Source organism: Equus asinus, chromosome 7 (assembly GCF_041296235.1).
Source record: "Equus asinus isolate D_3611 breed Donkey chromosome 7, EquAss-T2T_v2, whole genome shotgun sequence".
NCBI classification, from domain to species: domain Eukaryota; kingdom Metazoa; phylum Chordata; class Mammalia; order Perissodactyla; family Equidae; genus Equus; species Equus asinus.
The window spans coordinates 108,019,073-108,041,183 of NC_091796.1; the positions used below are offsets into that span (position 1 = coordinate 108,019,073).

The 22,111-nt window shown below is 48.6% G+C and overlaps 1 protein-coding gene across 6 annotated transcripts in view; it reads right to left on the reverse strand.

The window, feature by feature from the left end:
• PPP1R13B (protein phosphatase 1 regulatory subunit 13B) overlaps window positions 1-22,111 on the reverse strand; it is an 89,884-nt gene that overhangs the window by 1,784 nt on the left and 65,989 nt on the right. For 4 of the 6 annotated variants that reach the window (XM_044774384.2, XM_070514401.1, XM_070514402.1 and 1 more), the window contains exons 5-17: window positions 19,094-19,195; window positions 17,032-17,206; window positions 16,067-16,263; window positions 13,512-13,652; window positions 10,573-10,753; window positions 9,045-9,149; window positions 7,137-7,306; window positions 6,248-6,749; window positions 4,029-4,795; window positions 3,261-3,398; window positions 3,051-3,184; window positions 2,156-2,322; window positions 778-977 (exon numbers count right to left, since the gene is read on the reverse strand). In XM_044774384.2, the coding sequence (XP_044630319.1) occupies window positions 778-977; window positions 2,156-2,322; window positions 3,051-3,184; window positions 3,261-3,398; window positions 4,029-4,795; window positions 6,248-6,749; window positions 7,137-7,306; window positions 9,045-9,149; window positions 10,573-10,753; window positions 13,512-13,652; window positions 16,067-16,263; window positions 17,032-17,206; window positions 19,094-19,195 (2,979 nt within the window). The remainder of the gene's footprint in view (window positions 1-777; window positions 978-2,155; window positions 2,323-3,050; window positions 3,185-3,260; window positions 3,399-4,028; window positions 4,796-6,247; window positions 6,750-7,136; window positions 7,307-9,044; window positions 9,150-10,572; window positions 10,754-13,511; window positions 13,653-16,066; window positions 16,264-17,031; window positions 17,207-19,093; window positions 19,196-22,111) is intronic. The other 2 variants (XM_044774385.2, XM_070514403.1) reach the window with 1 other exon arrangement.

Sequence of the window (22,111 nt, forward strand, 5' to 3'; positions counted from 1 at the left end):
TGCATGGCTAGCTCCTCCTCCAGGCAGAAGCTGGGCTGTAACCCTCCTACTGAGACCCTCCCTAACTCCCTTGAAAAGTTGCACCCCCCTCCCCCCCCCCCCCCCAGGATACCCTATCCCTCTGTATCTCTCAGTGCTTAGTACCAACTGAAATACTTGTCACCGTAAGCTCCCGGTTCACTGCTGGGTTCCCCTCAGTGCCTTGCAGGTGCGTGGTGTTCAGTGCATGTTTGTGGAATGCAAGCAGCATCTGCCAGCCCCACAGAGGCACACGGGGTGGGGAGCAGAGGCAGCCGCTGTGCCAGAGGACTGATTCAATTATTAATACAACACGGGTAGCAACACCTGCAGGCTCCTCACCTCATCCCCGTTAAAGAAATTTCTGAGCTGCAGAGAATTCTGGTTGGCGTGAGGCTGGCTGCTCACTGTAGTTCCCCATGGGCAGAGCATACTGTGAGCAGCCCTTGTCCGGGCCTCCTCAAGAGCAGATGCCCCCGCTGCTCCCACGGTATGAGGTAAGCCTGGGGCTCTCCAGGGGTCTGCCAGAGCCTTGTGCCAACTCTGTGGACCTGCCCGTCTACAGAGGGGGGGCACTGGGGCTGGGAGAAAGGCAGTCTCCTGTACGAGTCACCCAGCAGGATGTGACCCCATGCTATGCCCGGTGTTGTGTGACTTACGGCAGGTAGAAAAGGACAGCTGATTTCCTGGTGCATAACCTTGGGAGTGAAGTTGGAGCAGTTGAGTCAGACCCCAGGAGAACGAGCTCAGAGTGCTTACCCCCAGCAGGTTTTTGGGCACATAGCCCTCCCGGTCCCCAAGGCGAGCCCACCACCACTCAGTCTCGCTTTCGTCCTTGCGCCTTAGGACAGTGATGGCATCGCCCTCGTGGAAGGACAGCTCGTCGCTGTTCTGGGCCTCGTAGGCCCACAAGGCATACACCACTCCTTTGTTCATCACGCCCAACTTCTCCTGTACCCCTGGACAAGAGAGCAAAGGGTCAGGGCTCTGCAGAGGCCGGGCTGCAGAAAGCCCCACTCCAGGACCAGAATGGACATGGCACTGTTCTCAGGCAGGCCAGCAGATGCCCATGGTTGAGAGATCAGAAGCCAGGGCCACACTGCCTGAGCCTCCCCAGGCCATTAAGACCCTTTGCTTAATGTCAACAGTCCTTTCTACGTCCCATGACTGCTACTGAAGTTTTGAGTCCAGAGGCAAAGGTGTGTTGTTGCAAAAGGCATTTCTTAAGATGAGACTTACAACTCACATCTGGAACAAACTTTCAAAGGTCAATAACTAAAGCAGCTGTGTGACTGCTCTTGGAAGGCAGAAAGCACTTATAAATGGCAGTGAAGGAGCTGCACACAGGTGAACCACAATGAGCAAGCTCATGCCCAGAAGTCGCCTGCGGGAACCCAAGAAAGGCCAGAGGTGCTAACTGCCCGGGTACCTCCCTCCTCCACACAGGTGTCACTGTGACTGCGGCCTCTCCAGCCCCACCACACGGACCTCAGGGCACGCTGCCTTCTCTTCACTGGGAGCTGGGGCCTGGAGGAGGTGCCTGTCTTACTTAGTTCATCACTTTATCCCCAGGGTCTCACACAGGACTGGGCCCACAGGCTCTCAAGTTGTGTAGAATGGATGACCTGTGACTGTTCAGCCTTCAGAACAGAGAAGATTTTCCATCTCTTGGGAATTCGGACCCTGGCTAAAGCTTCACTCATCACAGGCTCACTTATCAATGGTCACCACAGGACGGAGACAGGGACCCTACCCTGGCCTGACCCTGGGACATGCACAGCTCTCACAGGCCTCTTTCTGGGCTGCCTCAAGTCCTGGTGCTTTGCAGCAGCAGTACACAGGCACTGCCTGGCCACCCACGCCCCCAAACCCTCTGCCCAGAGGGGCAACACCTGTGCAAAGAGAGAGGGGATTTTTGGTTTTTAGCAATCTGGCACAGAATCCTTCTAACAACACGAATTTTCAAACATGTTCCCAGGAATTAACCTAAGGGACAGCGTGACCTCCATTCTAATGAGCCTTCCTGCACTGCCCCCGACATTGAAGTCAGGGCTTCTCCCCCGGCCAGGCAGCACTGGCGCGTGTCACCACTGCAGCCAGAGAGAACCTGAGGTGCACTCCAAGCTCTGCTGCGCACCATATAAAAACTGCGAGCACTGGATGTAGCCCTCTTCCATCTCTTCACACTTGTCTGCGGCGGTTTCGATGTCGCTGATGGTCGAGGCGAAAATGGCAGCGCCACTCTCCACCAGCTGTTTGCAGAGGTGAACACTGTTGCAAGAGGCAGCGCAGTGCAGCGGCGTCCTGGAATGGACAGGAGGTGAGCTGCTGTGAGGCGCTGCCACGCTGGCCACCTCCTGCAATGCAGCCCTCTAGAGACCTCTCAGGGCTGTGCTGTGCCCCGGGGCCCTGCAAGTTTCTGTGCAGTTGTGTTTCTAATGGTGCAACTTCTACTAACAAATTGTTTGGGACCACATATAAATTTCTGAAGAGAGGGGGCAGGGCATGGACTGAGAAATGGCCTATAGAACAGATGTTCATTGCACAACGACATGAATGTACTTCACACAGCTGACATGTCCCTTAAAATGGCTACAGTGGTAAATGTATTTTCTACCACAGTTAAAAAAAACAGATGTTCAAACACAGCGGGACAGACAGTGGCCTGAAGTTCACAGTAACACCTACCAGGGGCCCAGGGGGCCTGCACAGCAGTGGCAGGCCCTGAAGGCAAACACAAACCTCGCAAACCACCTAAGCGTCGACCCCAAATGGGGCTGAGGGCTCTTTTGCACAGATGATCAGGCCACTTCAAACAGACCAAGAGGGAATCAGAATGGGCAGAATGCCTGCCTACAGTGTCACCAACCAGATGCCTTTAGCAGGCTACTCGAGAGAAGCAGGGCCAGGAAGACAAGCGAGGACACTGTGCGGTGTGAGGCGGGACGGGCTTCCCCACGGTCTGGACTGTGGTATTTCCCCTTTTGGGCTGTATGGAGGGGATCTCTCGACCCCCGCCCCAGGGCCCTCACCAGCCGTCACTATCAGCAGCATTCACGTTGACCCCAAAGTCCAGCAGGAACTTCACAATGTGGTGGTGGCCGGCACAGACAGCGTTGTGCAGCGGGGTGATCCCTTCATCATTGGGCTTGCTGGGGTCTTCCACCTAGGACATGGGTGCGTGTAAGCCACCAGCCCCGCGGCACCCCGAGCAGCACAGGCTGCAGCTGTGCTCAGCTCACCTCATAGATGATCCTTTGCACCAGGTCGAACTCTCCTTCCAAAGAAGCATCTAGGAGCAGCGCCAGGGGGTTGAAGCGGACTCTCAGCCCGTGCCCTGTCCGCTCCGAGTTAGGCTTCTTGAGGTTGGTCCGTTTGCTCTGTTGGGAAGGAAGCATGCTTTCAAACAAAAGGTGACAACCCACCAAAGAACCGAACCTGCAGGGAAGGAGGGCAGGGCTGAAGCCTCAGGCAGTGCTCTCACCCATCAGCCCGAGCACCCGCTCTCCGGCCCAGCCAGGCCCTCTGCTCACAGAAAGCGTGCTCTGAGGGGAGCACTGCCTCAGGTGGGGCCCTGGGTCTTCCGGGTGCCCTTGGGGGGAGTGAGGTAGGGACAGTCAAGCTTCTTAACTCCTTCCACCCCCATGAGTGAGCAGCTCATTCCTACCAACTGCGACGGACTCCTAGCTCCCTCTCTGCTCTATCAACATTGACCTCCCGCCAGAGGGCTCTGTCTGGAAGGTTCTTCTCCCCTTTGCTACCTGCCCTTCAGATTCCAGCTACAGCGCCCCTCCCTCAAGGAAACCTTCTTGGGCCTCACTGACTGGGTCCTCCAGTAAGAGCTCTGCAGCCTTGTGCACTTCTCCTTCTGAGCCTGGTCCCTGTGCTGACATGACTGTCCTCCCCCTTGGCCTGACTCGGTGAGGGCAGGAACAAGTCTGGCAACCACCCCCGCCCCAACACTACAGCTAACTAGGAAGCCATGGCCCTGGGTCTAGAACGACACCCACCGTAGAGGCTGCTGGTGGGGGCATGGCAGGGGCAAGTGGCGGAGGGACTTGCTCTTCCTCTGGAGAGGGGGCCTCGGCCCCAGGGCTGGGCAGCTGCTCTGTGGACAGGGCTGTGGCCACATTGTTGTTGTCGTCCTCGGCAGGCTCAGCTGTTTGGTGAGTGGTTGGGGGACAGATGAGCCCCTCAGGTTCAGAAGGGAGCTCATTGTCATTGGCGTCTGAGGATGGGGCAGGCTCAGTGGGGAGTGGGGCTGTGGGCTGGGCAGGGCTGGACTCTCCCAGGTTCCCGTTGACGTTGGTATTTCCATTGTCCACATCGGCTAGGGTGCCCATGAAGTCCTGTGAGGGGCTAGGCTGGTAGAAAGGGGTGCCCTCCATGCCCCCAGCCAGAGTGTTGAAGCGCTGGTATAGAAGCTTCTGGATGTTGGGCCCGCCAGGGCCCTCGGGCTCCGTGATGGAGCTGCGCTTCTTCAGGGGCCGGGGCGCGTTGGCCAGCTTCCTGCGCAGGGCCTCCAGATCAGCGTCACTCTGGTAGCGCAGTGGCGAGTGCACGATGGGCGTGAGCTTGGTGGGGCTGAGCGGCCGCGGCAGGCTCTCCACGGTGCCTGTGGCATCTCCGGGCGGGGCAGGGCTGTCCTGCTCTGGCTCTTTCTCAGCACTTTCTGAAGGTGGCTGGGGCTGTGAAGTGCTTGTGGCCAGTGACCCGTGAAGAAACGGTAACGGTGAGGGGGACGTTGAACCGGATGGTAAAACAGGTTTACCGTACACTGGAGGAGACACAGAGGACAGGGGCAACTTCGGCATCCTGCAGGGTCTGGGGTCTAGTCACTGAGCTTTTTTTTTTTTTTTTTTTAGGAAGATTGGCCCTGAGCTAACTGCTGCCAATCCTCCTCTTTGTTTCTGAGGATACCGGCCCTGAGCTAACATCTGTGCCCATCTTCCTCTACTTTCTATGTGGGACGCCCGCCACAGCATGGCTTGCCAAGTGGTGCCATGTTGGCACCTGGGATCCGAACCGGCGCACCCCGGGCCGCCAAAGCAAAACGTGCAAACTTAACCGCTGCGCCACCAGGCCAGCCCCCGAGCATCTTTCATTACACAAGAGACAGGCTCCTACAGAGACTCTGAATCTGCTGTGGTTGCTGGTAAACGCTAATTTAAATCCCCAAGGAACCCTCTGTTCAAAGAACCTTCCCGACTCCTTTTGGAAGGTGGAGTATCTCTCTAATTTATCAGTTTTTACATCTGGGTTTCCAGAATTGGGGGCTTCTCAAATTAAAAACCAAAAAGGTTGCAAACCTGACTCTCCTGCTCCAAATAAGTCCTCCTTGTTTTCTGGCCAAGGAGAAAGATGTCACCTCTAAACACACATCTGACCCTTGGACTAAGTCCAGCAACATAAAACACAGCCCACCTCAGACAGCAAGGTTTTACCTGGGGGCCTGGGAGCTCCAGAGAAGAGTGCAAACCTTTTCTGGCATGGGCCAGAGCCCGGTCCACAAGTAAGCACTGGCGTCTCCACCTGGGAGGTCCTGGGCATGGGGTGGCCAGGCACTCCCAGGAATCCCTGAACCACAAGTCTACATGCTTAGGCCCAAGCCCAAGAATGTCTGAGGCGGCCCCAGGCCAGACGTGATGCGCAGGATCCTACTGTATGGTCAGAATCACCCTTGGCCTCGGTATGTGTGGAACGAGGCTCCGTTCTCTCACCCACCTTTCTAGAATATCTTGGCCCCCAAGGCTGACTTCCCTTCACCCAAACCAGGGCTTTTCTCCCCTGTAGGATCTGAGGGAGGTTCCCAAAGCAGCAGAGACGCCCCCCCACCCGTCAAGTCACCTCCCAGGGGTCTGGCTCAGCCACTGCCAGGAGGCCAGGGAGATCAGGCCCAGACAGAGCTCCCCTACGCCTGCTCCTTGGACAGCTCCTGCACAAGCTGTCATGAAGCAGGAGAAAAAGGAAATTCCGAAATCTCACCCTTCCGGGCACTGGATTTCCTGAGTAACGCAGGGAGGCGGGGGCTCAGACAGGAAGTCAGAGAGCTGTGACCCACCTGCAAAACTGCTCTACGCATTTCATCTTCTATCCCCAGCCCCAGGACACCTAAGGCCACACTTGACATAAGAATCAAGTTTAACCCAAATATAAGGACATGAACTGGCATTTTCTTAAGCATAATTTCCTAGGCGCAAGAGAAAGAGAATACAAACTCACACGGTACCTGCTTTAACCGACTTATTTAAGGCGCTGTGCACCGCTGGCTGGTAATTCTTAGGTGGTGTGGCTTGTTGGAGATACATGGAGTATATGGAACTTGAGTTCACTGTCTGGGGTCCTTTCCTGGGCGACTGTGGTCTTGACCCTTTGTCAGCCAGAAAGGGCCTAATGGCCACAGTCAGTGGGAGTTCAGTTTTGCTGTCCCCAGCTGGAAATGCAGGCGGCCCCGCTGTCGGGTATGTAGGACTTGGTGGCACAGAAATCCTCTGCTGAATCTGCTGCGAGGAACCTGGCTGGTGGGTGCCGCCTGCAGGAGGCAGTGGGGCGGGTTTCTGCCGACTGGGCAGGCCTGCGCTGGGCCTGGGCAAGCTGCCCTCCTTTCTCCTCTCCAGGGAGTTTGTTGACCCTGGGCCCACAGGCGCAGGACTTGGGTATGTCCCATAGCTTGGAGGCAGCTGCTTGCCGACACCAGGGATAGGGGGTGGCACTTTACCAACCTCGATGCCCTAAATTGAGATGTTAAGAAGAAAAACAAAGTCACCCTTTGAACGCTAAGCATATTTCCATCCAGAGTCACAAGAGAATACAAAGTAGGACTTGTAATCCTTCAAATCGGCTTGTGACCAGGCACAGGGCACACTGTGGGGATCAAACAGCATGGCTTATTGCTCGTCACTTGTCTGTGACAGAACAATCCTGACCAAAAGGTGTTTACACTTGCAGACTGCTCAGGTGCTGAGGGTCCATGACCTCCTTCACACTTGAGTATAATTTGGACACTGACAGGATTAATTTGCCTCATGACAGCTCCTACCCCCTAGACGAAGATGAAGGCCAAACAGTGGTATAGTTAGGAGCTTGTCTGTGTTTTGTGATAAAGACAAATGGCCTACCAGCTTCTCCGTGGCTCCTAAAGCCGATAAGGGCACAGGCTGGCTTGAGACTGTCCCCTGCTTGAGAGGCCCCTCCACGCTTGAGTCCTTCCAGTCCACGCTGGGGATCTGCACTGGTTTCATTGAAGAGCTAGAATTTTGTTTTAATGTTGGCCAGTTTCCATCGTTGGCTTGAAAAGAACATAGAATTTAAGTAAAATTTTTCCTGAAATTAGCTGAACCAACATGAGAAAAATCCCCTGCCAGAAACAAAAATCACCTTCTGAGACATCACACTCTGATGGAGTTCCACTAATCCGGCGGCCGACCCCCACCCCTCCACACACCAGCTCATGCACGGCAAGAGGCAGGGCGGCCTCTGCTGGCATGGCATCACCGACGCCCACAGCGCTCTGGGGACGGACTCGGTGACCAAGCACAGAGCTACTCTGAGCCGGAGGAGGGGCCAGAGGATTGAAGCAACATCCTCAGGCCCCCGTTTCAATACAGCTCAAACCCATTACATCAACACCAGTGAATAAAACCAGCACTGGCACTTAATTTTGAAACACGATTTAGAAATATAATTACATACGGCAATAAAAAAAGACTTATCTTTGACTTCATAACAGGTTTGACCCGTACTGCTTCCAGTATTAAAAGAAAAAACTTGACTTTAACTTGTTAGAGATTTCTACCCCCTAACACGACTCGTGATCACAGGCGGCCAGCACAAGCGCCCACTGATTGGAGTGCAGGCTACCATTCTGCTGCCAGGATTAGAGAGCCAGTGAAGCCACATCTTCAGAAAAGCCACTGAAAAGATATTTTTTACAGAGCATTTTCCAAACTGAAAAAGACTGCAGAGGATTCCCTCTCACAGTGACATTTTCTGCCACGGCATCTGTAGGGTTGGATTACCACCCTGACTCAGGCTCCTGTCTCCCCCTTCACAGGCACAGACGCTGGACTGGATGGAAGCAGTAAACACCCCAGCCATCAGCCATACGGGTCGGAAAGAAATCCAAGGGGACCGTTTGGGGCCCTGCTGACAAAAACAGCACATCCTGGTCCTTCAGCCCATCTGTCAGCATGGGCAGGGAGGTGGAGGGGGAGGTGTGCCACTGAGAGGCGACAGGCAAGTCACTCGTCTTCACAACAACAGAGCCTGAGCCCAAACCTGCAACTCATAACACAAGAAGAGGGAACTCTCCCATGTGCTCTAAGCACAACCAGAGGCGGCAGCATCACGTGCAGCGAGGATGGGCAGGGCCTCCGGGCACCCTGGCTGGCCCTGTCGGCTGCAGCTGTACACTGCTCACTCCTGGCCACATCCACCGTTGCGGGAGCACTGCGAGCCCAGCCGCATCCACTGGTGCACTGCTGAATTACTACCCTGTACAAGTCACTCCAGGAAGCACGGCTCCAGGATGGTTCTAGCCAAGCTGCAAGGGCCTGGTGAGGCCTCCTGAAGCTCCAGTCCTAACTGTCGCTTTGCTCTCTGTGGCCTGTCAGCCTCTTCCAGGCCAGAAGCACATGTGCCTTCACACCTCCCTGGTTAGCTTAGCCTGGGGATGCGTGGGCCAGAAACACACAGGTTCACCAAGCGGGTAGTGAGGTGAAAACGACGGGCCCATGGGGAAACAAGCAGAACCCACCGCAGACAAAGAAGGCGGGGCAGGACCAGCCACAGGAGCCGATTTCCCACTCTTGGGGTCACAGAGAATGCAGCCATTCAGCTACTTCTGAAATCCCATGGCAACGGGAGGTTTTATGGAATTCAGCCACAAAGGGAGTAAGAAGGGACTAGGAATTTTCAAGTCTAGATGCAATGAGCAGGCCTTTGTCAGTTTGGAAAAACAAATGATTGTTGATTTAGGAGGATTAAAGAGGATCATCACTTCCCGCTAGGCCTGCCAGCTGACATACGGTTTGCAAACAGGTTTGCGGAGCGCCGTGAGGAGCTGCAGTCAGGCCCGACATCGAGGTCTGACACTGTCCACGAGCCGGTCATTCTGAGTTTACCATGGCCATCTGTGTGACACGGAACCAGAAGGACAGCCGACAGTGCAGGTTAGAGTCCCCACCGGGGAGATTTCTCACCCCAGCTCCACTCTGGGAGGAGATTCTGCCCCCAGTGTGGGGTGACACAGGTTTCCTACGTCCAGTGACCTTACACCACAGCGGGCAGACCAAGGCTAGTGCTGAGCTTCTGAAGGACACCTTCTCCGGGCCCTGTAAGGGTGTCTCCTCCCTGCAACCCCTGTGAGGTGGCCTAGCACACACCCGCAGAGAAGAGGGAAATGGGAGACGCTCCCAGCTCGGCAAGTGTTTGAAATGAAGTCAGCAGAGAAGTAGCTGGCTGCGCTAATTGTCTACCATTGGAAACAGACGAACAGCTACTCCCACCGCAGGGTGGTTCGAACTCTAAATAACAGCTTATCAAAGAAAGCTGCAATGACAGGTTGTGCCGACCACACACTCCGCGTGGCTGCTGAGACACAGCCGCGAGGAGATCCGAGCTGGGGAGCGCAGCTCATGAGGGCTGCTGATGCCTTCTCCAGGCTGGGTCAGCACAGGCCCCGAGCCCCACGGCAGGAGCAGCACAGGTGTTGCTGCTCAGACTAGGTGCCAGGCAAGAGGACACAAAGCAAACCAACAAAAGTCCACACAAATCTAGCACCAATCCTGATGAAAGTCTTCAAAACATAGGCCTGACACAGGCCAGTGAGCAGGACTGTCATCACAAAGGAAGGATGTTGCAATGTTAGTACCTGAGCCCCACGATCCTGTGTATTACAGGGAAACGTGTCAACCCCAGTCATAACGAAAGTCTTACTGCAAAGAAGCCCTGGCTTTTAATGCACTGGTTTAAAAAAACTAGCCGTCTGCATCCAAGGAAGGAGAGTGGACTGTCCACGGAGAACGCAGCCTGCGCTTGGCTGGGAGGCCAGGGGCTCCACAGGACACCCCACCCTCCTCAGGTGAGCTGCTCACCACGGTGCCAGGAGACCTGAGTCCACTCATACCACATGATTCAATGTGGCCAAGGGCCAGAGTGATGGTCTGTGGACCTTCTGATTAAGACCAGGCCGAGAGGCACAGGAAAGACCAGCCACAGTGTCTGTCCATGGGAGGCAGCGCCTCTGCCTGGGCCACAGGGAGGCGTCCACGGGTACACACAACCTGTGGCACGAGAGGATCAGGTCTTAAATAATTTGTGTTTTGAAAAGCGACACAGTGAAGACATTCAGTTCAATAGAGAACCTGTGCTTGTTGTAGCATCATCATTACTATGGTGCCACACAGCTCCCAAATGCTGCCCTAAAAGACAAAGCACCTCAGGGGACACAGAGGGTGGGTGGAGCCTGGGGAGCAACGTGGGGCCCCCCTGATGCCCCTGTCCCCCTTCCCTGCGCACTTACTCTGTCCCAAGAAGAGGGCCTGGGCCACTCACCGGATTTAGATCTTCCATGGGCGGCGCTTGAGGCAATAGTGAGAGACTGGGGCTTTACGGGGTCCCCCGGAACAGAATAGCTGCCGGCGCTGGGTACCTGGATGTACGGCCCCACTGCAGCAACCCTGCCAGGAGTGCTCAGGGGTGACTGCGGCGATGACGTGCCATTCACACGGCTCAGCTACAAAACGGGGAGAAATGAAAGTTAAGATTCTCCTAAATTAAAAAAAATCGTAAATGTAGTGTGACAGACTGCTCAGAGTGGAACCACTCACTCAATAATTTGTACTTCGAAAACTCCATCATCTGAAAGATCAGTATCTAGAAAGGGTGAGACTTCAAAGAAGGGCCTCAACCCACAGTTCCAGGTGAGCAGTTCACTCTGGTAACACCTACCTCTTTGTGAGCTATAAAAACCAGGAGCTGATAACAGAACAGCTTCCCAAGACACCTCCACGTTATCTTCTTACCTGAGGGGCGCTCTGCCTCCCCTGGGTGGGCAGAGGCACCTGTCAAAGCCTGGGCTCTGAGCCTGGCCTCAAATCCTGCTCTGTCATTTACTTGCTGTGCTGCCTTGGCAAGTGACTTAACCTCTCTGAACCTCTATGACCACAGCTGTAAAGTCAGGATAAGGGTTGTTGTAAGGACTGAACAAGTCTTGCACGGCACAGTGACAGGGCCTGGAACTAGGCGAGGCTCTGACCAGTTCCCTGAAGGTAGCTCTGCCATTCTTAGCAAGGACACCAAGCCATAGCCAATGACGCTGATCATGCGATGCTGCCCAGCAACAAGAGGGCCATAACAGGGATCTAACTAGAGAATCACTGACTCCTCAGGGGTCCCCAGACAGGCTATAACTGATCCAGAAACCCCCTGAATTGTCTGCAAAATTATGCATGGATGAGCACTTGTCATTTTGTGGAGAGGGTCTGGGTCTTTGACAATTGCTCAAAGGTGCCTAGGACCTTGGGGTGGAGACACATCTCTGCAGAACCACCAACTTCTTCAAGGAGATCCCCTAAAGCATCAGGTGGAATGCAAGAAGTAACATTTATCTAGCCATTTGTGATGGTTAATTGTACACAGCTAGGCCATGGTACCCAGATCTTAGTCAAACATGTCAAATGTTGCTCTGAAGGCATTTTTTAGATGAGATTAACATTTAAATCAACAGACTTTCAGAAAAGCAGATTGCCCTCCATCATGTGGGTGGGCCACATCTAATCAGTTGAAGGCTTTACAAGAAAAACACTGAATTCCTCTGAGGAACTGGCAATTCTGCCTACAGACTGCCTTCAAACTCAAGCTGCAACATGAACGGTTTCCTGGGTCTTCGGGTTTGCTCTGCACATTTCGGATGTGCCAGCGCCCCCTGTTGTGTGAACCAGCTCCTTAACATCAACCAACCCACCTCTCTACACACACTCTAGTGGTTCTGCTTCTCCGGAGAACCCTGACTAGTAACACTGTTACTAAAGAAAGTAATGTCAGCAAGCATGGAGAGCAGACATGCTGCCTCCCCCATGGGCCCTGTGTTGCTAATTGAGAGAAAAAGAAAAACCATTATCTGAAATCATCGAATTATACAGATTAACCACTGACCTTTAAGCGCTCTGGTTAAAAAAAAAAGTTAGATTTGTTAATGAGACTTGTAACCTGAGACCACTGATTACGGCACCCAAAGAAGTGGCAGTTCCCTTTTAACCCATCCCACCCAGGCAAAGCCCCCAAAGCCCGCAGTTCTCAGCCTGAAGCTATCTTCAGAGCAGCAGGGGCTGACGAGAAGACGCTTGTCCAACTGTGAAAGCACCAGTTACTGCGTGTGATGAGGGGACTCTGGGAGCACTGCCCAGCTGGAGGGCTGCCTGCTCCACTCCCGGCTCCCGAGGGCAGAGTGCCTGTCAGCTCTGTACTCAGCTCGGCTTACCTCGAACCCTGAGCACCACCAGGGGAGAAAGACCAAGGGCCACATCCAGCCAGAGACACGGCGCACAGCAGTCCCGTGTCCTCCACAAGCTCTTGGTGAAGCGTGTGCTCATCAAGGCACTGACAGTAACAGCCAGACTCGGGGACACCCTGCCTGACAACAGGGCTGGCTCAAGCGACCACAGCCCCCGGGACATGAGTATTATACAAAAGCCATAAAGGGAATGAGGTAATGAGCTGGGAAGATACCCACGTTGCAGTAAAAACAAAAAAGACTAGCTAGAGAACAGTGTGAATGATATAATTTCTACAATCCACTTTCACTTACAAATTAAATACCTTTTGGTTTGTATTAAGCAAAATACTGAAACCACTAACAACTATCATCCCTGAAGAATGAGAACAGAGTGAAGGGACTGTCACATTGTCTTTCTGTCCCTAAATACTTCTGTACTGTTTTATCTTTTTTCCAAAGAGCATTTATTACATTTGACATTCAAAATGCCAAATAAAGATTTTTTAAAAGCACTAACCCTTATATAGCACTTTGCTTGAGAACTTACAAAGCCCTTCCACACGAGGTGTTTCTAAGGACCCTCACAATGATTCCTCGGGCAGGCAGGGCAAATCAGTCTACAGCAAGGACAGGAGGTCACGCAAGGTCAAGGGATTCGCCCACACGGCACAGCTAACATGCAGACCGGGACCTGGCCCAGCTGTTGCAGCCCCAGAGCCCGCACGCCCCCAGCGGAGGGGAGGAGCCGGAGGAGCGAGGAGGAGGAGGGCAGAGCAGCCCACGGCTGCACACACGGTGCTTCGGATTCCCCACACCAGGGAACAAACGCATCTTTGGGAAAGAGAACTTTCTTCTACTGTTGCTTTTTATGGTTTATGGCCAATTTAAGTTTTATCAGATGTGGTGGATGGGGGGGAGCAAAATGGCATCATAGTGAAGCTGTGCGATTTTGGACCATTTTTAGTAGTTTATCTCAGAAATATTCTTTTCCACATGCCTGAATTTTTTTCCCATAAAGACGTTCACGCAGTTCATTGATTCGCTTGTCCATCATAGCCACCTCCATGTTACGCTTATTCAAGAGTTCCTTCTGCTGCTGGAGTTTTGAATTCTGTTCCTGGTTAAGCTGGTTACGAATCTGCAAAATACAAAATACAACTTTTATGGTTTGCATTCTCGTTGCCAGGGAGATTAAAAAGAAGAAAAAGTAACATTAAGTTTTTACCTGTATTTACATATATGCATTGTCACCTGTGTGCTAAATATTTTACAAGTACAGCACAGATGAAGCCAGAATAGATTTCTTTTTTAAATTATTTATTTTTTGCAGGGGAAGATTCGCCCTAAGCTAACAACTGTTGCCAATCGTCCTCCTTTTTCCTTCCCTTTCGCCTCCTGCCAAAACTCCAGTACATAGCTGTGTCTAGATGTAAGCTCTCCTAGTACTTCTGTGTGAGCCACTACCCAGTATGGCTACTGACAGACTAGTTGTGTGGTTCTGCGCCGGGAACTGAACCCGGGCCCCAAAAGCAGAGGGTGTCAAACTTTAACCACTAGGCCATCAGGGCTGGCTCAAGCCAGAACAGATTTCTTATGGAACAAAAAAGGGGCAAATATCTGCAAACATGTCTTTTTCAAAGCATACAAAATGACTGGTACCAACAATGATCATAGTCCTTGGAGATGGCATTTTACTGACCACTGCCCTGAACATGTCCTCCAAGGACCTAAGGAGAGGTGTCTGCTCTGCCTGACACAGCCCACTGAATGAGGAACCTTACTGTGGAGGCAGCAGGAAATTCACAAAAGATGGCCTAAATCCCCAAATAGAACGTTCGTTTATCATTAGTGGGTCACAATCACTTTTAAAAAAGGAAATAGAGGGTGCCGGCCTGGTGGCATCATGGTTAAATTCACACTCTCTGCTTCAGTGGGGTTTGCCGGCTCAGACCTTGGGCACGGACCTACGCATTGCGTGTCAAGCCATGCTGTGGTGGCATCCCACATAGAAGAACTAGAAGGACTTACAACTAGGATATACAACTATGTACCGGGGTTTTGGGGAGGGGCAAAAAAAAGAGGAAGACTGGGAACAGATGTTAGCTCAGGGCCAATCTTCCTCACCAAAAAAAAAAAAGAAGAAAGAAAGAAAGAAAAAAGAAATAGAGAATAGAAAACATCCAGAGTGCACTGCACATAGAAGGTTCAATCTTGTCTTGCTAAACTCTTTCATATGCACGTGCTAGTACATACACACTCACATGTGTGTACTAGACAGGAGGTAACGCACTTTTTAACCTAGATTGTAGCCAAAAAAGTTGGAGATAAATATAAATATACTACATTCACCACACCTCACCAAAAAAATCCTTAAAACCCCTGCACTTTTAACAATTGCTTAAGACGTAAAAGAAATCATAACTTTTCATAATACTTTATTTTTCTGCATTTATACTAAAGAACTTAGCAACAAAAACGATTTTACTCTCTGTAATCAAAAATTTTCATTTCAAAAAACGATATAATACTTTTTCTAGCAAGTGCCAAGAGAATTGCAAAACTTGTTTCTGGCTTGAAAAATCACCTGCTGAATGACAACTTGTGAGAAAGCGAAGTCCTGAGGGTTGTGATGGACTGAATGTTTGTGCCCTCCCAAACTCACATGCTGAAGCCCTAGCCTCCGTTGTGATGGCATTTGGCCTTTGCGAGGGAAGAAGATGAGTTCATGAGGGCGGGGCTCACATGATGGGGTTAGTGCTCTAGGAAGACGAGGAAGAGCGCAGAGCTGTGAGGATGGAACAAGAAGGCGGCCATCTGCAAGCCAGGAAGCAGACCCTCACGATGGACCAAATCTGCCTGCACCTAGGTCTCAGGCTTCCAGCCTCAGGAACTGTGAGCCCTGGTGTCTGCTGTGTAAGCCCGCAGTCTCTGCTGTTGTTACAGCAGCCCAGGCCGACCAAGACGAGGCTCTAACAATAGGTCTCTGTCTTGTCAAAACAAGGTTCATACAAAGACCTTAAATGTCATCGAAAGCTTAATTCTTGACTAGTTTATTATATTGCAAATTAAGTTCTGTACTGAATTTCTGTACTGAGAACATGCTAAGTGAAAGAAGGCAGTCACAAAGACCCACATGTTGCACGATTCCGTTCACATGAAATTTCCAGAGTAGGCAAACGCATCGAGACCAAGGAGACTCGTGGCTGCTTAGGGCTGGGGGCGGGGGGGTGGCGGCATGATGACTAAGGGGTACAGGGTTTCTTTGGGGCTGATGAAGATGTTCTAACATTGATTGTGGTGGCGGATGCACAACTCTGTGAAGATACTGAAAACGACTTAACCGTACAGTTTAAATAGGTGAATTGCATGCTATGTGAATTATATCTCAAAGCTATTTTAAAAATTCTTTTGTACTGAATACATTTTGTGCCTACTCTTCAATTAGAATCCATTAATTTGCTTCCAGTTCCTGAGGTGTCCAGCCTACGCTGGAAAAAAGTCTGAAAGATGAGGATGTTTTGCTATAACCATTCCCTAGACCGGGCGAGTTACCTGTAGCTCTTGGTACAGTCTTTTTAACTCCACTGCCGCTGGTCCCGTCAGCTTGCCATTGTAAGACTGGAACCCGTTCAGTTTTCCTTTCTTTAAATCTTCCAACTGCTGACTGAGCTGATCAACTCTTAAAATTGCAGTCTGTACTTCCTGCTTCTTTTCCTGGAACATGGCACTGAACCTTTCTATTTCAGCAGCTATAATTTCCCACCAAAAAAATAAATAAATCACTTAGTTGATATTCTTTTTTTTCACGATATTTTCTTATTTTTGTTTTGAGATTTCTTGTTTATTTCTATACATTAAACTAGAGCATCATCTACTGCCAGACCTGGGAGAGAAAACTGTGATGAGCATAATCCAAAACACATTTTAACGAGCCTTTGGAACACATGATGTGACTGTGCACACGACAAACAACTATATTTGCACTAATTATTGACTATTCTTTAATTAGGCTAATCAGTCTAAAAGCTAGCTTGGTCAAGTCACTTAGGAATCTCAGTGCACCAACAGACCAAGGCTTTGTAAGAGCAGAACCAGCCAAGTCTGTCTTGCTTATCACTGTAACATAAAGTAGACACTAACTGAATTAATAAAATAACAAAGAAACCACAGATGCAGAAATAAAGTGAGCATTTGTATGGTTTATCCTAATACACAGATACAGATCCTCATAACGAGTTGAGTCTCGGAGCACCCCAGTCCCAACCCCACGGGCTGCTGTGACACAGATAACGAAAGGATCTTTCCATTGCATTGCAAGGCTGTAGGAGATCTTCCAACACCACTTAACCTAACCCACCCCATCCTTTTAGAAGCAGATAAGAGAGCAAAGCTTCAGCGCACTTTCTATAGCAAGGTCTGACAACAGCTTGTGAGTGAAAGTGTCCAGAAGCTGGGCTCTGCTTCACCGTATCTACGCCTGCTGCGCATGGAGGCTGAGTGGGCCCACAGGCACCTACACAGATTGCCGTTCATAATCTTGCTGTAGTCTACTTGTCCTCTCATGGCACGGATTTTCTTCAGCTTATTTTCCTGGGCTTCAACTCGTTCTTTCAACTTCTGAAGCTTCTCATTTTCAGAAATAGACTGCTGCTGACGGTGCTCCTGTTGCTTTAGAAAATGTAAACGCTGTTCCTAACAAAAGAAGGAAACATCTAACTTTGAAAATTGAAACGTACGATTACTTTTATAGACTAAAAAAATCTGAGAGGATTCCACAGTATCACCTATTTTAATGAATATTAAAGAAATGCTAGAGGAATCCTGCATACATCAGACCACACAAAACTGAAATTATTGGGTATACAGAGGTGTGAGATGATAAGAGTGAGGCTTTTCAAATATGGGTTTCACTATGCACACTGATCTACATCATTCAGTTAACAGACACGTTCCCTCAGAAAACATTCCGGCAGGAGCAGATCAAGCCCACACTTCATATGCACGAAGACACAATCTCATCTTCATCCCGTCTGTGAAGCCCCAGCCAGCCTGAGTTTCCTGCTGTTAGTACCAGGTTTCCTGCTGCTACAAAGCGGCTTCCAAAGATCCCTTATTTAACCTCCTAAAGGAAATGGGCACTGACGGGCAGAGGATTTTATACTCAAAGAGATAAGGTAACCAGTAAGGAGATAAAGCACTCACTTGCTAAGTGACATCAAACAGTCGTTAGTTCAAGGAAGTGTTTGATTTCATTAGGATTAGTTTCAAACTAATGAAACATTTTATAAGCAAACAAGAACACGACAATCCTAAAGTAAAAATATACGCAATACTCTTCAATAGTTTTTTTCCCTATTAATATGAAAATTCATACCTTAAGGATAACATCAACATTAAATATTCATAGTCCCATATGTATGCATAAATAAACTAACTAAGGAGTGGTTTCAGTGTGATTATGCAGGCATTACACACTACACTCTACAGTAAGGAAATAAGTGCTTAATACATAAAAATCAGCTTTAACTTGTGATTTACAATGCTGAAAATATCTAAGAATTTTTTTAATAGCAATATTCTTGGATCAATATTTGGAAAGGAAATAAAAAGTAAAATTAGAAAATTTTATAATTATACAATACTATGTACATTTCAGCTTAGAAATCTTATTAATGGGATGCAATACTTTCCAACTAACTTGCTTTTTATTCTTGTAAATCCAATAAGCTTTGTAAGACAACTTTAAAAACAAGTCCAACTTAAATTATTATTTACACACAAGTAGATAGTAAAATGAATTACATGGTCATTCGACAAATGAAAAAAGTTGGATTGGACATTTGGTTAAGAAAATCTCTCTACAGTGAAAGCAGCAAGAACCGAGGCAGCCATGTTGACATGCCCTCTGTAAAGCAGTTTCAGAACGTTTAAGATCATTCCAACGTGAATCATTTCCAGCAAGCATGGGTGATAGGTCTGATTTTTTTAGTCCATGACTAAACCATTATTCAGAAAACTTTCAAATCCTACCATTACAGAGTTCCAACAACAAACATAGAACTCAGTGTACACCGAGTGTTACCTATGCCCAGCACTGTAATAAACCAAACCACTTCCTTGTGGAGTGGCATGAAGAGAAGCCCCAGTAACCAAGCGTCACTGTCTTCAGGGCCCACGACACTATCTTCATCATGGATTGCTGGCTTCTTCTAGAACACTAACTGCCAACTACACCAGCAGAGAACACATCCAGAGGAAAAAGGAGACAACAATGGAAAACATCCTTTCTTCCCACATTTTGTCTACAATTGGGTAAGGTTAACCATTTCCTGTTCTGGGGTGCCTGTGAGTGGGTGTCAAGGGTCAAACGCTCTTGCTCTGATACCTTCCCAACTTCAAGAAGCTACAGTATGCATTTATGATAATAGGAGATATAGGAGAGAAAGACACTGTGTTTCACACTTCCACGGCATGGTCCTACTCATGAGTGCTACCCATGAATGTATTAACCCCAATCTAAAATACTGGTTGAAGAACATACTTTTTGAACGCTTCCCCACCTCTGCTTTTATAACTTACCTTGGCAACCAACATTTGCTGCTGATTTTCAATTTGCTGTTGTTGCCTAGCTGCCATATCTTGGAGCTCTGAGAGGGTAAGTTCAACACGTGGATTCCCAACCTACAGAGAACAAAACACACTCAAGCTGGAATGTACGTTTATCTGCATAATCGTTTTTCTCTGGCGTCAGAACAGACACACACACATACATATCAGGATCTTAAATAGGTTCCCTAGAAGATAGGAGAATACGAATTAGTTTATTTTCTCATAAGAACTTTTCCTAATTGCTAACTGCTTTTATTAAATATAAATAACAGTTTTTCTAATATACCAGATACTATATTTAATAAGGGGCCCAATTTTAAGCAAACATTTGCAAATGTGTATTGAAAGTAATATTTCCTCTTTTCCAACTGGCTATTTAATAAGTATATTTGAGTAAATGGGGATGTCAAATCTCTAAGGATACAGAACCTAAAAAATAAATGTGCAGGTGACACCTAAGGACAAATGTTACCTCACTGTCACCTGGTCTTGAGAAGCTGAAATATACAAAAGATTCTAAAATACAAATACCTCATTAAAAACACCGTATCTATCGCCTACATACATCAAGCATTGACCCATCCTCGACAGAAAATTATATATGTGAAATGAATACAAAAAGGTAACACCTAGAGGAGTGGCAGCTGATGGAATTTGAAAGCGTGTCCCCATTTTCTGTTAATGATGATAAATAATAAAATCAAGCATTTTTACTGTGCTTATAATATGCCTTGCACTGAATTAAGTACTTTCCACTTATGAAGTCATTTAAGCCTCGTAGTGATACTACTAGGTAGGCACTATTACATCCCCACTATACAGATGAGAAGACAAGCACAGAGAAGTTCAGATAATCTGCCACAGGTCAAGCAGTTCGAATCGGCAGAATAGAATGCAGAGTCCTTGTTCCTGACCACCACATAGAGCACACTCTTTACTAAGCACACACTAACTAGGGGCATGTACTACTGTGCTAGATGTGTTATATGCACCACATAATCTTCATAGCAAATCTATGTGGTGGGTATATGAGCCCCAAATTGGGCGAGGAATCATGGGGGAAAGTTGAAGGGACATGGCTAAGTGGATGGAGCTGACAAAAGGAGCAGAGCTCTGAGTCAAGGCAAGTGTGTTTTCTTTCAACCCCTTCAGTGCTAAGCACGGAGGCCACAGCCCCTCCTCAGCCCTCCGCTCTCTACTTCCAGGTCCGTCTGTGCTCTCAGGACCCCTTCAGGCCCCACCACCCCGACGCCCTCCTAACGGTGATTCCAACCCCTGCTCCTCCGACTCCAGTCTGCCCCAAATCTTACAGTGTCCAACACATTCTTGACTCTTAAAAAATGGAATCAGGATTTGTTCAACAGTCTTAACTGGAACCCCCATTCCAGGAAGGAAGGACTATAGAGTAAGCCCCTTTTCAAAACTAGATATTGTAAACTACCAAGTTAGAGAAACTTCCATTTGAAAAGAAATTTGTTTATTCTACCAAAAAATACCTGGCAGACCCATCAAAATGCCTGAAATTTCTGCTTTAACACTAATAAAGGGTTTCTAATGTCCATCTACTAAGATTTTCCAATCTCCACAATAAAAATATTTTTTGAAACCTGCAGAACTTTTACTTCTTAAACATATTTTTGACTAGAGAAAAACTATGTCCGTTCAGCAAATCTTTCAATTTACATTAATTTCATAATTTCACAACTTAAAAAAACAAAAAACTATCTCTTTGGTCTTCCCTCCCCACCAGTGGCTTAGAATAACAATGAGAAGAGGACAGAGGAGAAATGTAACTGTTCAGTATTCTGATATTTATACCTGTGAGCAAGATAGAGCTCTTTGTGAGTGTTGTGTCATATGTGTACCTCAAACAACAAAACTAAGATATATTATGTTGTCACAAGTAATTCAGGTATTATACCTTATGCATATGCTAATAAATATGGTAATCTAATAAAATTTTATTGAAGTACATCTTACATACAGAAAATTGTATAAATTATAGTGTGCGGTTCAATGAATTCTTTCAAAGTGAACACACCTGTTATTTAATTGCATTTTAAATGGGTTATAAAAACATAAGGCACCATAAACTTGTGTCAACAAATATGCAACATTTTACACTTTAGTGTATATTCCCTTAATTGTTTAATGTGAAAATTTAGCAAAAAGAAGCACCTTTTCAGAGTTTAAGAAAACAAAAACTTTCGATGTAAATTCGATTTTTTTTTTTTGGAGGAAGATTAGCCCTGAGCTAACTTCTGTCGCCAATCCTCCTCTTTCTGCTGAGGAAGACTGGCCCTGAGCTAACATCCACGCCCACCTTTCTCTACTTTATATGTGGGACGACTACCACAGCATGGCTTGCCAAGCAGTGCCATGTCCGCACCAGGGATCTGAACCTGCAAACCCCGGGCCGCTGAAGCAGAATGTGTAAACTTAACTGCTCTGCTACCAGGCCAGCCCCTCGATCCTTTTATGACAGGCCTATCACTACCCACCCATTCTCTCCATGTAAACTAAACCCCACTTACAATTTTAAATTCTCCATATGAACTCAATTTATTCAAACAAACCTATGATGTAATTCCTCACTTATTCCTTTTCATTGCATCTAATAAGAAGAAATCAAATCCTGTTCCCTTGGGCACATTGAGGTCCATCATTATGGTAGTGTTACCTGATGAGTTCAACTCCAGGTCACAGAGAGGACAAGCCACTTCCATGACTAGTAAAATTAGCGGAAAAGTTCTCTAACAGCCCAGGAGGATTCTACAAACGTGGGCCCAGAGGAAAGAAAACACTACACCAGCCTTCTGCCTGCTCCAATGTCCTTCCAGAGGGGAGTGCCACCTGGGGCCTCAGAGCTCAGGGTCCCCTCTCAGGCCGACGTTCTACCTGAACTGTGGATTCCAGGAAAAGCATTCCCGTTCCTGATGAATGCAGTTCACTCTCCAGTCGATCACTGATATCACCCATTTTTCCAAA